The sequence below is a fragment of the Neolamprologus multifasciatus genome, chromosome 7 (assembly GCF_963576455.1).
Source record: "Neolamprologus multifasciatus chromosome 7, fNeoMul1.2, whole genome shotgun sequence".
Taxonomy (NCBI): Eukaryota; Metazoa; Chordata; class Actinopteri; order Cichliformes; family Cichlidae; genus Neolamprologus; species Neolamprologus multifasciatus.
In genome coordinates, this window is record NC_140445.1 from 19473338 (window position 1) to 19490776 (window position 17439).

Below are 17439 nucleotides of genomic sequence, written 5' to 3' on the forward strand. Positions count from 1 at the left end.
ATGAAAGCTGGTGTGGTGTGTGTGTGTATAAATAAAACATAAAAAGCTGAAGAAGTGGGTACAGTAGATAATACTTGGGACAAATAAAGCCCTAAAGTGGGGAGAAATGTGCAAAGTAAGGACATTTAAGATTGTAATTACAATTACACAACTCTATTCTCCAATAAAATCTTACATAAGATCGCACATTAACACCTTTGTACCCTGAGGAGTTCTCTTTACTGAACAGTAGTGTATGGCTGGCATTTCTATAGCACCCTGCAAACATTGAAAACAAGTCGTGGAAATTTATACACAAGCAAACATGGAGAGGCATGGCTTAAAATATGCAACAGTGTTCCAGCAGATAGTATCAAAGCGCTGTGTTTAATGTACTTAAATAGAACAGAGACCTGGTATAAACACAGAGAACACTCTCAGTCAGCGCTTGTATTCTACGAGATATTTACATTTAACTTAATATTAAAAGTATATAGTGAATAAAAATGACAACCAACTCAAGTAAAACACATCACACAATTATCAAAGATCATTTATTTTGGAAAATGTGTAAATTATGCTGTTTATCCACAGAAAAAAAATACATGTTAAAGTGTGTTTTACAGTCCAATTAAAGGATCTACATTTTTTATTTAGATTTTTTTTTTTAACACAAAGTTTAGCCAGCAACTACAACACAATGTCCTTTTCTGCTACTTGTACTGCTTCTTCTTCTTCAGGAGAGCCTCTCGTAAAGCAATCTAGATTAAAAGACACATAAAAAACATTTCCAGGTGAAATGCCAAAGTAGTTTCTTGTTTATATACACATTTGTAAAAGGCATGTGTGACTTACTTGTTTCTCTCTGAAGGAGCGTTTGCCTTTAGTCCTGACGTTCTGACTGTGCCTCATCATCATGAAGTTCTTATTTCTCCTCTTCTCCTTGTTGCTGCTGCTAGCGTGTGGGTTTAGCTTGGTCCGCTTCTTGACAAATTCCTTCCTGTCCGTCCGTCCCGCCTAGAAAATCAAACACATTGTTAGGCCAGAACGCTAACAATAAATCAGGTTTACACTTCTGAAATGCACTGAGTTTCTTAAACTCCCCAGAGTCAGTCAGTGTTTCATATGCATGAACCGATTTTTCATTTAAACAAATCTGCACATTTCCATCACAATTTATTCACCATTGCTGTTGCCAGTCGTGTTTCCTTGTCCGCTTTTGGTTTCTTGTGCAGCCTCTCAATATCTCTCAATGTCAGCAGCTCTCCTCTGGGAAAAAAAATAAATAAGATGGCCGTCATTCTCAACAAGCTAATCAGCACAAAGGCCCACACGCTAAATTGAAGAGACCGTGAACTTGAGAGTAAAACTGTTTTACACAAACTATTAAGATTTCAATAAAATACATTTCATTTTATGAATGTTTAAGGTTCATTTCATGCCCTTACTTGTCTCGCTCGTCATCACTGTCCACATTTTTCCTCTTCTTGCCTGGTGCAGCATTGACCTCTTTGGCCATCTGGACCAGACTGATCTTCTTGAAGTCATCTTGGGTGAGGAGCCTGCTGGCGCTGACCGCCGCTGCCTTGGCCTTTCTTTCCTCAGCTGTCATGCTTTGAAGCTTCTCTGCCTGATTAACAACAAAAAAAACAAACATGAAAAACCAGAACAGTTTTATAAATATATACCTTTTTTTCTACCATGAAATAGTATGAATAATAAGGTTTTAGCAATCTGTCAAGCTGTTTGTTAATTTTTTGAAGCTCACCACTTCTCCTGTATCTTCATCAGATGAGTGGTGAACGTCCACCCACTCCCCATCTTCATCATCATCATCACTAATACTGGCACTCTCCCAGCCGTCTGTTATATAAAACAATACAAATATATTATTCACACATTCTGTACGTACACAGAGAGCGCGCAGGTGGATGTTACAACAGTGGCCAACCTTCATCATCCTCTCCCTCTTTGTTCTCCTCCTCCACCTCCAGGACCTCGGCTCCGGGGATATAGTCTTTAGCCTCGAGCTGTCCGTAGTCTTTGATCTTGGCCTCTGCCGATGCCTCAGTGGGTCTCCCCTGAATGACAAGTAGGGTTTATACTTACAGACGTGTGGCTTCAACTGTTCTAGGAACTGGAAAACATTTATGAATATATAACATATTGACCCAAGTAACAAGAATGGGCTGATCTCCATCTTTTATCTCCTTTGTACTTCTTGAACGTTCAGAACAATTTTATGGTTTATTAACATTCATTTTACATCAGATTTTCAAATGTGCTGCCACTACTTGACTACTTAAGTCAAGCAAACACAGCACCCCACAATTCACTCAAATGTTCATAAAATATATTTTTTCCTCATTTTACTACAAATCGGAGGGCAAATCATCATTTCTGAAAATGTTTTGAAGTTCTTATAGAGTTCTATGAAGCTCACCCTATCCTTTCTGTGCAGCATCTGTGGATTAAGACTCCTGAACAACTGGATAAGTCCTCTGGCAGACATCATTACATCTGAAAATCAAGGCAATGTACATCATGTGAACATGAATACAGACTTCAACACAATCACAAAAACTTGAAATAGACCAATTACTTACTCTTGTCTTTGTGGGTCTTGTATTGGGACAGGTCCTGCAGAAGGTCCTCGTTGATGGCGAGCGGACAGCGTGCTGCCACCTCCCTGATGGCATTGAGACTGAAACATAAACAAAAAAGTCAGTTTTATTATAGAAGTATAGAGTAAAACTAAAGAGGTAGCTACAAAAACCCTGTATAAACACTTGCTGGGCACCTAACAGACTTCTCATTGATGAAAATATCTAATCAACCGATCACATGTCTGCAACTCAACTCATTTAAGCACATCGTCATGACGACCTAAGAAACATGATATAAGGGACTCTGAAGTTGTTGGTGCCAGACAGGCTGGTCTGAGTATGCTGCTGGGATTTTCCCACACAACTATTTCTAGAGTTACAGAGAATGTAAAGAAGAACAACATAAAAGCATGGCTCTATCCCGCTTTGACTCAACAACAGTGTTTTTTCCTGCCACACTTTGGGCCCCTTCTTATCAGTTAAGCATTTAAATGCCACAGCCTACCTGAGTTTGTCCCTAACCATGTCCATCGCTTTATAACCAGTGTACCCATCGTGTGGTAGCTGCTTCCAACAGGACAACACACCATGTCTCAAAGCTCAAATCATCTCAAACAGTTTTCTCAAAACGTGACAAAGAGTTCACTGTATTGAAATGGCACCAGATCTCATTCCAACAGAGCACCTTTGGAGTGTGGCGGAACAGGAGATTTACTTAATTGATGTGCAGCTGATAAATCTGCAGCAACCATTTGACGCTGTTGTGTCAGGTAGGAAAATCTAGAGCTCCTCCCTGAATCTGTGCCACGATTACACAGAGGTGTACCTAATAAAATGGCTGGTCGATGGTGAATGTTAAAGGTTTAGCTTGACTCATGTTTCAATTCACCGCATCTTTTGATTATCGTATAAAGATCTACTTACCCCACAGTCATGACCTCCCCAGAGTTTCTCTCTGTCACAAAGTTGTTGGCGATTGTCATGATCACAGGTTCAATGATCTGCAGCAGAACAGTGTTAAACAGGACGAACAGTGTGAAACTACTGTGTTAAACCAGCTTAAAACGACTGAGTAAATGGGAGTAAATGTACCTCGGGGGGAACGAGCTGGTGGGAGGCCTGAGCAGCACAGAGAAGAATCTTTGTCACATCTGCAAAGATGGTAGTTAGAAAAGTCTCATGGACAAATGATTTCTCATGAAAATTCTAATTTAAATGTTAATAATAATAATAGCTTAGTTAGTACTATGTATCGATTTAGATTGTTTTGAGGTGGGTTGCTGAGTTTTGGAGATATCAGGAATGTTTTTTTTAAACTAAACTACACCACCACACCAGAAGGAGTGTGGACCCAGTTAAGTAAGTTCCACTAAGAAAGGACACCGATGTTTATATCCCATCTAGCTGGTGGACACTGGGAGATGAACTTTTTGCTCTCAGGTAACACAGTACAAAGAGAGACAGCTGATGAGGTATCTCTCACTAAAGCAAGAGCCAATTATTTCCATTTTATTCAAGAGAAGGCAGCAGACATCCCCAAAACTGGGTCTAGATGGATAAAACAACAGTACAGAACAGAAAAGAGCATCTGTTTCTGTAACTGTGAGTTCTTTTTACCTCTCTGATGAGGCTGAAGAAACCTCTGGATGAAAGGGTAGAAATTAAAGAGGAAGAGCTGTGAAAGAAAAAGAACACCAAGTGTTTACTCGCCAGAAGAAGAAAAAAAAAAGAAAAAACAATGCATACGTCACTCATGCCTCAACAGCTGCGATTTAAATGTGGAGTTCAATAAAAGCCAGTACATGTTTTACCAGACCCGACACACAGGACTGAAGGGTGCATTTAAAACTGGGTTAATCTGACTTGAATAAACTAATTTACGAAAGAAAAAAAAAAAAACCCAAAAAACAGATGAGTCACCGACCTCGTGGATTCCAACCAGTCGGGATATGAGCTCCATCATCATGATCTTAACCTCAAAGCGCTCCTTTGAGTCTTCCAGCTGCTTTAAGAGCTTCTCTGAGAAATCTAAAGAAAAAACATTGATTTTATGCAGTTCTATGAATGGAAGCCTAAGTGACCCCAAAGGAAAATTCTGTGTGATCCATTTGCTGCAGTGATGCTGAAAAATTAGATACCTTGAGGGTCGTGAATAAGGTGAACTGCAGAGAAATTAAAAACTTCTGCTTTCTTCTTCTTTTTATGTTTCTAAGAGAAAATGCAAGGATAAAGAGTTAAAACAATTCATTTCAGCATTAAATCATCTCTCAGTACTGTCCTGTTAACCATCTTAAAGTGACACAATTGGAATTAGAAACAGTCCCTTCAGTAGAAGGTAAAACAGTGGCACCTTGAGGACTTTCATAGCCTTTTCCAGCTTCTTCTTGTTCTTGGAGGTTTTTTTGCCAGTGGAGAATTTCGCCATCAAGTCTCTCGCTGATGGCCCTTCATTCTTCACACACACACACACACACACACACACACACACACACCCCAAATCTTACTGAATACTGCACAACAAATCTAAACCACATTTGTCTGTTTCAAATGCATTCTACCTTAGCATGAAAGGAAAAAAAAATTCTATAGTGTATCATAACATATCAAACTGTCCATCTTTGATGCTTACCTCTGATTCTGAGTCACTCTCATTTTTCTCATTTTCATCTGTTCCCAGGAAGAATTTAAGGCCTGCAACAAGTATCTAAACAAGAAGAGTGGCTGGTCATAAGCACTAATGTTTCCACTTAATCAATATCATAAGCAACGTATTTTGATATTGATTAAGTGGAAACCAGCTCAACGAATATATATATATATATATATATATTATATATATATATATATATATATATATATATATATATATATATATATATATCCCCCCCCTCGTTGTATACCAATTTGTTTGCTTTTGCAACTTTGTGGTTCACCTACCCAATTTTGCTGTGCAAGAAACCCCACAATGACAATAAAAGCTCTAGGTCTAAGTCTTAAAACCCCCAAAATATACCTTTGTCACTTTGGAGAAGCACGTAGTTGTGATAACATTAACTGTTTTGGGATCATTCCTGCAACAAAAAAAACAAACATGTTCAAACAAAATAATTATACATTGGCTGTAAAATAGCCGCTTTAACGTTTCTGTTTCACTTTGCACCCACCATATGTTCCTTTTGTACAGCTCCACCATCACATCTAATGAGATCTTTGCTGCTATCGGATTACTGTCTCTCAGCATGGTGTACATGAAGTTCTGTAACATCTATAACAGATGACAGCACAACGCTGTGAGTGTACACCATTTTACAAAGACTATCAAACAATATCAGGGTGCACAACAGCTGTGTACTCACTGTGTTGACCTTGTTGTTTTTATGTTTTGCGTTGATGTTTTTGATGTCTGCTACAATGTGTGTGTACAAAGTCTGAAGAAAGAAAAACATTGTTTACATGAAAGCAAAAAAAAACAAACAAAAAAGTTATTAACTCATCACTACATAAGGCATTCACCAGTTAGCAAAATTAAACTCACTGGCCACTTCGTTAGGTACACCTGCTCAAGTGGTTGTTATAGTATCAGCGTTATCTAATCAGACAATCACAAGGCACCAGCTCAACGAATTTAGGCATGTAGACATGTTCAAAACAATCTGCTGAAGTTCAAACTGAACATCAGAATGGGGAAGAAAGCCAATTTAAGTAAAAAAAAAATAATCCAGTGAATAGCAAGACTGCTTTAGGCAACAGGAGCTCAAATAACCACTCAGTACAACCAAGATCTGCAGAAGAGCATCACTGACTGCAGAGTACATCAAATCTTAGTACCAAATGAGTATCACAGCAGAATAACACACCATTTCACAAAACTAAAATCATCGCAAACTGGTTCCTCAAACATGACAAGTTCAGTTCACTGTACTCAAATATCATGTACAGCCACCAAATCTCAATCCAACAGAATGCAGGCTTTTTTAAATTCCTAAGTTTTAAAAGCTTAAAACCAACTAAAGCTATCAACAGAACATGAACAAGCAGCTTTATGACTAAAACAGCTGTACTGGATTGAGTCAACCAGCCAAGTCATTCAAAATCACACATGTTTACAACAGCAACCTGTGGAAAAATATGAGGCCAATATTTTCTTTTTATTATTGCTCTAGCATATTGTACGAATATATATGTGTATATATAGAATAACGAATCTTGGCCAACAAACAAATAAGATGCCCCAGGTGGCATGTTGGCTCTTGAAATTCTTAATGTCAAGAGTTTCACTTCCTGCTTAAATCTTAAGAAAAAAAAAAAAACAGCAACATAAAATAATTTCTATTATCCATATATCACGAATGGTCCTCATGCTCAGTATTGATCTAGTTTTGGGCAAACTGTCTACATGTTTACACAGACAAAACTTTTTAATCTTAAATCTTTATAAATATCTAAACAACAGCTTCCCAGATTGCTCTCTCAAAATACTGAGAAAAAACTGTAATGACCCTTAATTACGCTGCTGTTTGGGGAAAGAGCTTAGTCTTACCTTCCTAAGCAGCTTGTCATGACATCGCAGCAGCTCAAAGAAGAGCTCTAGGAGGCCTGAGGCATCAATCAAGTCTTTATTCCTCAGAAGGATCAGAGCTTTGCAGAAGGTCTGACAAAAAACAGCAGAAACACATATAAACCATTCAAGTCTATAGCAAAACTAAAGTGACGGGTTCACATGAATCCTGGTGTATGAACCCAACCTCACCATTCGTAGGTCCGGCTCCAGGACTGTGTGGTAACTAAGTAATAACCCAGACAACTCTTTAGGAAACGTGGAGAGCTGCTGGGGGAAGCAGTGACCAACCTGAAGGGCAAAGAATAATTGTATTGAGACAACTTCTAAGATTCAGGACTATCCACTACAGCAAAAACACACCGGGTTACCTGAGCGAGAAACATAACGAGGTCTGCAAGCTCCTTGTTCGGTTTGTCAGGCTGAAGCTTAAAGATCTGCACATTGGACTGATAGTGTCGGTACTGTTGCAGAAACTGCGGACGAAAACGAGAGGATTACATGAGTAAAAGAAGGCTCACACTTCCAAAACAACTCTACCAGCTAATGCGTTTAGCAATCTTAGCTAACAACACTCACCTCCTCGACGTACGACTGCGGATCTCTTTTTATGAGATTCTGAAGTTGAGGCAGATTGTTTGGTAGTTTGTTGTTCTGTCGACCGGACATGGTTTAAGATTATATTATGTATGTGTTACAGAATAATGAAAAGCAGCACTTGTTACAGGGCAAGCATGGCCAATGTGTACGCTGCCATTTAATTTGAGGGGATCCAAACGTCACATCCGGCCACACTGTCGTCACTTCTGTTTTCGTCTTCGAAGAAGCGCTCGTGTACAAAAATTAAAGGGGAGAAAAATCGTTGAATTCAAAGAATGTAAAACAATGCAGAGTTTTTGTGTGATAATATTTTGATTTTATATTCATAAGCGCTCTTTATATTTTGCACCAACTTTACTTGCATTTAAAAATCATGTAAAAAATGTTTTAGTATACAAAGAGCATGTCTCTTTGTATACTTGAAGACAGTTCAATAATAAATAAATAACGGTATGATGAAGAGAAATGTGTCCAGTAAAGTCAGAGAGCTTTACAACGAGATTTATACGGTGGCCCTGAGAGGCCAAACGGACTGCAACTTAAGCAAACACCAGCAATAAGAAAAATGCTGCAAAAGAATTGGCAGTCTGAAAGCCAAGAAAGATGCCAAATGGATTTATTTTTCCAAGTTGGTCATTATGGCTTTGTCATATTGGTCCACTTGATTGATCTTTATTATCATTATCATTATTATTTATTTATTTTATTTTAAGTTATTACAGACTGGACAGGCATGAGTGGGGGATAGGAAAGAGAGAAAGAAAGAAAGAAAGAAAGAAAGAAAGAAGAAAGAAAGAAAGAAAGAAAGAAAGAAAGAAGAAAGGGAGGGAAAGAAAAACAAAGGGGAAGAGGGACAGGAAGATATAGTGTGTGTCTGTGAGCACCCGTGTGTACACCTGTGTGCGTGAACACACTTGTAATCATGTAACTATCTGCTAGAGGGTGTGGGGAGCCATAGCCCTGTCCCTCAGGGCCTGAAGCAGGCATGGAGGAGATTCAGGCCCCAGACATCCAACAGTGGCTTGTGTGTTCTTAACGGGATCCGACATTACAGTGGTGCCGAAACCCTGGCATGATGGGTTTCGGCAGGCTGAGCAGGCGCTAGTGTTCAGTGAGACTTTCCAGGCCACGTCATTGGCCTGCCATTAGGCGCAGGAGGAATGAGCTACTCGGCTGCTGCCCCTACTGACGGGGGAGGCCCAGATGGTGCCGCTGAGTCTGCCCCCAGGGTCGCAGGGGTTTTTTGAGGACGTCTGTCGGGTCATACTGGATAGATTGGGCCTCTCCCCGGAGGACTACCGCAGGTGGTTTTATGCCAGCAGGATGACAGGAGTTACGGCCGTTCGCATGGTCTCGTCATGTGGAGGATGCAGCAGCAAGGTGGCTGCCGTCGGGGGCCTTGACCGGAGGAGGCTCGGCTGCTCAATCTAGACATCCTCGAGGAGTTTGTGAAGGAGCTGTATGGGTTGTTGGGCGACTACTCAGGCAATTTTCACCGGGAGACAAAGTACTCGTGTTACTTCCTTCTTCTAGCTCAAAACTACTTCCCAAGTGGCAAGGGCCCTTCGTGGTCACATGGCGAGTGGGGGACGTTGAGTATGAAGTGCTACGGTCAGACAGGGGCGGAGCTACACAGATTTACCACCTCAACCGGTGTTCGGTGTTCGCGGTGTTCGCCTCCCTCCAGGCTTTAAGGATAAAGCCTGGAGGGAGGCGAACACCGCTTCTCTGGTGAGCCTGGTAAGGCAGAGAGATGAGTTGGGGCCGGAGGTGCATGGTGTAGCCCCATTGTTCTGAAGTATCGTTGCACTGGTTTACTGAACCTTTCTTTCAGGGCATGTACAGAACATGAGCATCCATTTTCTACTGCCTCCTACAGGACACACACTTCTTCCACTTCCTTACAACATTAATGTACATAGAACCACTACTGCCTCTCCTGGCATTACCATTGTAACAACACACTCATTCTGTTTCTTTCAGATGAATAACAGGATGTACTGTATGTATCTATGAATAATAACTATTATGCATACTCATATATTTATATAACCACTAATTTCTTGCGATACCACATCTCCTCCCCCCTTAAGACAACAACTCCCTTGACTTACAAAATAACTGTTTATCTAAAGAATCAACATGTAATTAAGGTAACCATACAACCATACATATGTTTCCATGTTTTTCTTTTTTCTTTTTTTTATTAACTAGGAAGGTACGTCCTTCCTGTGAGATCAGAGCGCGTTGTTGCTCTATTCTTGGAAGATCTCATTCTATCTAACAAAGTCCTTTAAAGTCTCTGGTGGACGTCTCTCTCTCTGGGAACGTCGCAACACGGGTGTCACTGAGGAGTCTCCGGGAGCCGGAGTCTCCGGAGCATAAGGCACACATAAGGCACACATCCGGAGCATAAGGCATAAGGCACACATCGCCACAACCTCCGTTGCCGGAGGTTGTGGCGATGTGTCCAACTCTGATGGCAAGAAGCACTCAGGCACTGCTTCTTTGTCATGCAATGGCTCCACCTCCCTGTCTGGTGTACTGGGAACAGTGTCAGCCACTCTTGCTCTCACCTGATCCACGTGCCGCTTCATAGTTTGACCTGATCCAATGGTAACAATGTAAGACACTGGACCCGATGCTCTCACAATGACTGCGGGAATCCACTTCGGGCCATAGGAGTAGTTTCTGATTAAGACCTTGTCTCCTGGTGTGAAACTTCTCAGTCTTTTCTTGGTGTCATGATTTTCTTTCTGTTTCAATTGTTTGTGCTGCACTTTTGTTTTCACATCAGGCATGAGCAAGTCCAAAACTGATCTGAGTCTCCGTGACATCATCAACTCTGCAGGTGATAAACCAGTAGTGGCATGCGGTGTGATGCAATAACTGAACAGAAATCGGGACAGTCTGGTTTGCAAGGTATCACCTTTGACTTTCTTCATCCCCTCCTTAAAGGTCTGGACCACCCTCTCAGCCAGCCCATTTGAAGAAGGGTGGAAAGGTGCTGATCTCACATGGTCAATTCCATTCTGCTTCATGAATGACTCAAATTCAGCACTTGTGAAACATGTTCCGTTGTCTGAAACTAACATTTTAGGTAGTCCAAACACACTGAAACTCTGGCGCAGTTTCTCTATAGTTACCTGTGATGTAGAGGATTTCACAAGGTAAATGTCCATCCACTTGGAATGAGCATCCACAATGATTAGAAACATCTCCCCGAGGAAAGGCCCTGCATAGTCCACATGGATTCTGGACCACGGTCACTCCGGCCACTCCCAAGGGTGTAATGGTGCAGTAGGTGGTGACTTGTAGTGTTTCTGACACTCCTCACATGCCTGCACTTCTCTTTCAATGTTCTCATCCATCCCTGGCCACCATACATACGACCTTGCCAAACCTTTCATCTTCGACATGCCTGTATGAGTCTGGTGCAGGAGTTTCAATATTTTGTCTCGGCCTTTGGCGGGAATAATTACTCGGGCTCCCCAGAGCACGCAACCATCCCTCACACTCAGTTCCAGCTTTCTCTGTCGATACAGCTTTAATCCTTTAAGACCTACCATAGAACCAAGTCTGCCAGAGCTTATATTATATTTTTACATGCTGTGGAGCCATTTTTGGGAGCATTTCAAGTTGCTATACATCAATACAACCATTACAGCCTAAATTTTAATAATATGTTTGCATTAAGTGCATAGTAATTACATAAATTGCAAAAAAGTGCAATAAACTACAAAAAAATTGAAAATCGTTTTTGTTTTTTTAACATATATTTCTAGTTAGAGAAATTTAAGAGGCCTATCCCTCAAAACTGTAAATACAAAAAAGTTGCACAAAATAGTTTCCCACCACAGGAAATTTATTTTGAGTGTCTTCATAGTTTTATTTTTGAAATACACCAATTTTTATATACTGCAGGAAAAACAAAAATAAATATTATGGTGCAAATTTGCAAAAAAACAGCATATGCATCAAAATAAACTATTTCCAGCAGTGCAATATGAGTCCTAAGCATCCCAGAAACGACACAGAAAGTCATAAAGTCAAACATAACTTTTAAAAACACCAGTATAGGCTCATGAGGCCCTGATGGTAAAAACTACATTTCCGCAAAATGACGTCACTTCCGGTTTCGAGCAGGTCATGGTGGACATGCGATAGTTTGTGCTGACGTCTATTCCAACATAGGAAGTGTTATGAACAGCTGATCAGACCAGCAAAGCGTGTTTCTGGAATATTATGTTTTTGTTGCTACAAGTGCTTTTGATGCAGTTTTTGCAAAGCTATATGTGGAAGGAAACTGTGACCGAGGACAAGCTGATGGCATAAAATGTAAGTACAACTCCTCCGGTTTCATATGCAAAAAAAATTATTGCGCTAGCTTATGTGGTTGCAGAGCTACCGGGATTTAAAAATAGTTACGCAAAACAGAGCGTGCCCGCTCTGACCGGCTTTAAAGGGTTAAACAGGCATCGGTCTCAGTTGGCCAGCCTTTTAAGGTGTACTAGTGGACTTGCGACAACAAGACATCCTTAGCTGTCCATCGTTTGATCTGTGCAGTGTCCACTAATGTGTCATCCAGTACATCCATCATCAACACCTGCTCAGCCATCTCTTGCTCAGGTGCTGAGTCTGGTACCGGCAACCGGCTGAGCGCATCCGCGTTTTCATGGTGTTTTCCTGGCTTGTACCTGATGTTGTACTCGTAAGCACTCAATGTCACAGCCCATCTTTGTACTCTTGGTGAGCCCATCTGAGGTATAGGCTTCTTTTCATTGAACAGTGAGATTAGGGGTTTATGATCTGCGTAAATCGTGAAAACTCGGCCATACAAGTATTTGTGAAATTTCTTGATGCCAAATATCACAGCTAAACCTTCTTTGTCAAGCTGAGAATACTTTTTCTCAGCAGGAGAGAGTGTGCGTGACATGAACCCCAAAGGTCTCTCGCTTCCATCCTCCATCTTGTGTGACAATACGACGCCTACGCCGTATGGGGATGCATCACATGAGAGAACCAACTCACGGTCAGCAGAATAATGAACTACACCTCTGCTGAGTTCAACAGGTTCTTGGATTTCTGGAATGCTTCCTCTTGTCTCGTTTGCCATGTCCACCGTACCTCGTGTCTCAAAAGTTCATGTAAGGGTGCCAACAGGGTTGCCAGATTTGGAAGGAATTTGTTGTAGTAATTTAGCAAACCTAAGTATGCTTTCAGTTCAGTGACATTTGTTGGGGTAGGTGCGTCCATGATTGCTTTAACTTTCTTTTCCACCAGGTGGAGACCCTGGGCGTCCACTATGTGCCCCAAGTACTCCACTTTCTCTTGCATGAAAGCACACTTGCACCTCTTTAATCTCAACCCAGCTTCCTCCAACCGGGTCAACACCTCATCCAGGTTCTGTAGATGGCTTACCTCATCCACTCCAGTCACTAAGATGTCATCTAAATAAACCGCTACGTGAGGAATCCCCTTCAAAAGACTTTCCATGGTCCTCTGGAATATTGCTGGAGCAGAGGCCACTCCAAAGGCAATCTGTTATACGTGAACAGCCCCCGAGACGTGTTTACTGTCACGTACTTTTTCGATTTGTCATCCAAGAGTATTTGCTGGTAAGCGTGGCTCATGTCTAATTTTGAGAACTGCTTACCCCCGGACAGTGTGGCAAACAAGTCCTCCATTCTGGGTATTGGGTACTGCTCCAGTGAAGCCACAGTATTTACAGTAAGCTTGTAATCCCCACACAGTCTTATTGTCCCTGTGGGCTTCAGGAGAGGCACTACTGGTGCCGCCCATTCAGCATATTTCACTGGCGAGATGATGCCTTCTTTCAACAGTCGGTCTATTTCCTCGTCGACTTTTGCTCACATAGCAAAGGGGACAGAACGTGGACGGAAGAAGCGTGGGGTGGCATCACTTTTCACATGAATAGCAGCTTTCATTCCTTTCAGGGTGCCCAATTCCTCTTTGAATACATTCTCATGTTTACTTAACACTTGCTGAAGTGTTTTTTCTGTTGTTTTGACTTGGTGCAGCTTTCTGTTGTTACAACTGTTTTTCACTTCACCCCAGTCCAATTTAATTTCCTCAAGCCAAGCTCGACCTAGCAAGCTGGGGCCGGGGCCGTTGCCTTCGACCACCACCAGGGGCAGATGTTTTTTCTGCTGCTTGTATTTGACGCTGACTCGTGTTGCACCAATCACCTTAACAGGATCCCCTGTATAAGTTTCGAGCTTGATTTTGATGGGCTGCAGGCCGGGGGGCTTGCTGTCTTTCCCTTTATTTCTGAATGTTGCTTCGTTCATGACTGTTAGGCAACATCCAGTGTCAATTTCAAAGTTCACCTTTTTTCCATCAATTTGCATATCCACAGTGTAGGGGTCTACTCTTCTCAAGTGTACCACACTGCCACGCTCTAACTTGAACAGTTTTCTTTTGTGCCCTTGACTGCACTTGACACAGTTCAACATGAAAGAGTCATCTTCAGAGCTATCAGTTTTGTTGTTCTCTGCTTTCTCGCCCACATTGTGAGTACTGTAGTGTGAACTCTGCTTTTTTTCTTTCTTTACATATGTCGATCCATACTTTTTCTGGTTCAGTTTAGTCTTGCTTCTACAAGCTCTAGCTATGTGTCCCATTTTACCACAAGCATAACATTTTTCTTGTTTGTACTTACAGTCAGCTGCTGTGTGCTTGGTTCCTTTGCAACGATAACACTCTTTACTTTCTCCTTTAAAGGTACGACTCTCCTGTTGTCCTTTAGTGAAACTGAAACATTTTGCTGACGCCCCTGAGGTCTGCAGATCCTGTGCCTTTTTATTTGCAGTCTCCATGGCTACTGCAATTGACAGAGCCTTGTCAAAAGTGAGATCTATTTCTGACAAGAGACGTCTCTGATTTCGGTCATCCTTAATTCCGCAGACGATCCTATCTCTCAACATCTGTTGTAACGTGTTGCCATAGTTACAATCCTGAGCCAGGCGGCGCAGCTCCGCTACATATTCCATGACGGTTTCATTCGGCTTGCGGGAGCGAGAGTCAAACTTATACCTTTGCACAATTTCACTGGGCTTCGGATCGAAGTGATTTTTCATCAGAAGCACCAGCTCTTGGAAGGTTTTGTCTTTGGGCTTGGCCGGGCTGAGAAGGTTTCGCATCAAGCTGTACATTGCTGCTCCGACGACACTTATTAAGATCGCTCTTTGTTTTTCTGCATCGTCGATCCCGTTAGCTGCGAAAAACTGCTCGAGTATTTCCGTATACTCATCCCAAGTCTGATTCTTTGGATCGAACGCTACTAGCGTGCCAATTGTAGCCATTTCCGCTTCGAGGTTACTGCCTTCTATTTCCAGCCGAAAACTTTTGCATTCTTTGAAAAGCTAGCCAAACCTGTAGCCGACTCGATCACTTTTTTTTCTCTTCTCTTTTCTTTCAGTCCGATCGCCCAAACTCCTTCCCCCTAAACGTCCTCGTCGCCAAAAAGATGTTGCATCTACAAAAAATAAAAATACAATAACTGAGACTTACAATGAAGTATCGTTGCACTGGTTTACTGAACCTTTCTTTCAGGGCATGTACAGAACATGAGCATCCATTTTCTACTGCCTCCTACAGGACACACACTTCTTCCACTTCCTTACAACATAATGTAACATAGAACCACTACTGCCTCTCCTGGCATTACCATTGTAACAACACACTCATTCTGTTTCTTTCAGATGAATAACAGGAACTTAGGATGTATGTATCTATGAATAATAACTATTATGCATACTCATATATTTATATAACCACTAATTTCTTGCGATACCACAATGGGTCTATACAGTTCTGTGTCGACTATCGCAAAGTGAATGAGGTGTCACGTTTTGATGCTTATACCATGCCCCGGGTCGACAGGCTCCTGGACCGGTTGCTTGCTTTTTCATGACACTAGATTTGACCAAGGGCTACTGGCAGATTCCCTTGTCTGCAGAGTCCAAGGAAAAAACGTCTTTTTCCACTCCGTACGGTTTGTAACAATTCCATACACTTCCGTTAGGCTTGTCCTGAGCCCCTGCCACCTTTCAGCGTCTCATCGACCGAGTGCCGTGTCCAACCCTGCATATGCTGCCGCTTACCTGGATGACGTAATCATCTATAGTGACACGTGGGAGGAGCATGTGCGGCAGGTGGCTGCTGTGCTGGAGTCCCTGAGGCAGGCGGGGCTCATGGCCAACCTGAAGAAGCGTGCGGTTGGATGGAGGGATTTACAGTATTTGGTGTACCACTTGGGGGGGCGCGTAGGTGTGTCCTCAAGTGAAGAAGACAGCGGCAATTGTATCCTGTCCGTGCCGCAAGATGAAAAAGGAGGTGAGACGGGTTCTGTGGCTTGCCGGCTACTACCGGCAGTGTGTGCCGGGGTTCGTGGACCTGACCAGCCCCTTAACCGATCTCACCCGGAAGGGTGCCCCGGATCTGGTCCTGTGGTGCCAGGCGGCGTTTGTGCAGGTGAAACAGGCTCTCTGTGGAGAGCCGCTGCTGTTCACGCCTAACTTCTCCCTCCCCTTTTGTCTGCAGACTGATGGCTTGAACAGAGGGCTTGGGGCCGTTTTGTCCCAGCAGGTAGGGGGAGTTGACCGGTCGATCGTCTACATCAGCCGCAAGCTAACGGACCGGGAGTCACGGTACAGCATCGTGGAGAAGGAGTGCCTGGCAATCCGGTGGGCGGTCGACTCCCTTCGCTACTACCTCCTGGGACGCCCATTCATCTTCTGCTCAGACCATGCCCCGCTGCAGTGGCTCCACCGCATGAATGCCAGCGCCTGGATCACTCTGCAGTATCTGGCTTTGCAGCCTTTTAAGTTCAAAGTGATCCATAGGCCAGGTGCACAGATGACCGTGGCTGATTTCCTCTCCCGCTCGCAATGGGGAGAGTAGGCCTCAGTTGGGCTGTGGGGATGTGTGGCGTGGATGTGGTCTCTGGCCAGCTGCAGAGGAGGGGTGGCACAGTGAGCTCCCAGGGCGGCACAAAGCCAGGATGAACATGTGTCCTGGGAAAGAGTGATTGACTGGGACTCTTTTTTTGTTAACAGTGACAGCGGAGGAGGGTGTGCCCGGATTTGACAGCTGATCGGGAGTGCCTGTGTCCTTTGCCTTCAGGGCTAAAACCACAGTGAAAAGCTGTCAACAATAAATGTGCTGTCATCACAACAGTGGCTTGTGTGTTCTTAACGGGGTCCGACATTACAACCATCATTTTAGAATACACTTTTGTTATTCATGACATGACATCATTTAAAATAATTTTCTCAGGTCAGTAAATAGCTGCCACATAAGTATGAATCTATAATATACATGTGTATTATAGAAAAAAAGCAAAAACGGTTGTGCTGTTTGTTCATAATAAATGGGTAGGGGTGCATAGTCAGTAAAAGTCACCAAGGCTCTGCAGAGCTCCAAACCTCCTCTGCCACAGACAGAACCATAACAAATGTGCGCTGGGAGCTTCATGGCATGGATTTCTACAGCCAGTAAATCTATATGTATGTGGCCAAGAACCTTAGTCCATGTAGTGTATCTTAGCACAGTTTACTTGTGGCAGTTAGGTCAGCTAGTGGGATGGCAGAGAGGGCAGCCTTTACATTATTTTATTGTAGAGTGACAGGAACTGCCTATGAGCTTCTAATCAGGCATAAATACTGACAGAAA

General features: G+C 42.6%; 1 protein-coding gene across 1 annotated transcript; it reads right to left on the reverse strand.

Annotated features, from left to right (window-relative positions):
* Positions 1 to 519: 519 nt before the first annotated feature.
* sdad1 (SDA1 domain containing 1) lies at positions 520 to 7935 on the reverse strand. Its single transcript, XM_085167970.1, has 22 exons — positions 7723 to 7935; positions 7515 to 7619; positions 7336 to 7434; positions 7126 to 7236; positions 5942 to 6013; positions 5750 to 5850; positions 5599 to 5656; positions 5215 to 5289; positions 4936 to 5037; positions 4724 to 4793; positions 4510 to 4613; positions 4203 to 4260; positions 3678 to 3736; positions 3510 to 3586; positions 2586 to 2683; positions 2423 to 2499; positions 1931 to 2060; positions 1748 to 1842; positions 1428 to 1609; positions 1164 to 1248; positions 835 to 996; positions 520 to 740 (listed from the first exon to the last, which is right to left on the reverse strand). The coding sequence occupies exons 1-22, from the start codon at positions 7810 to 7812 to the stop codon at positions 693 to 695; spliced, it is 2058 nt and encodes a 685-aa protein (XP_085024096.1). The 5' UTR covers positions 7813 to 7935; the 3' UTR covers positions 520 to 692.
* Positions 7936 to 17439: the final 9504 nt, after the last annotated feature.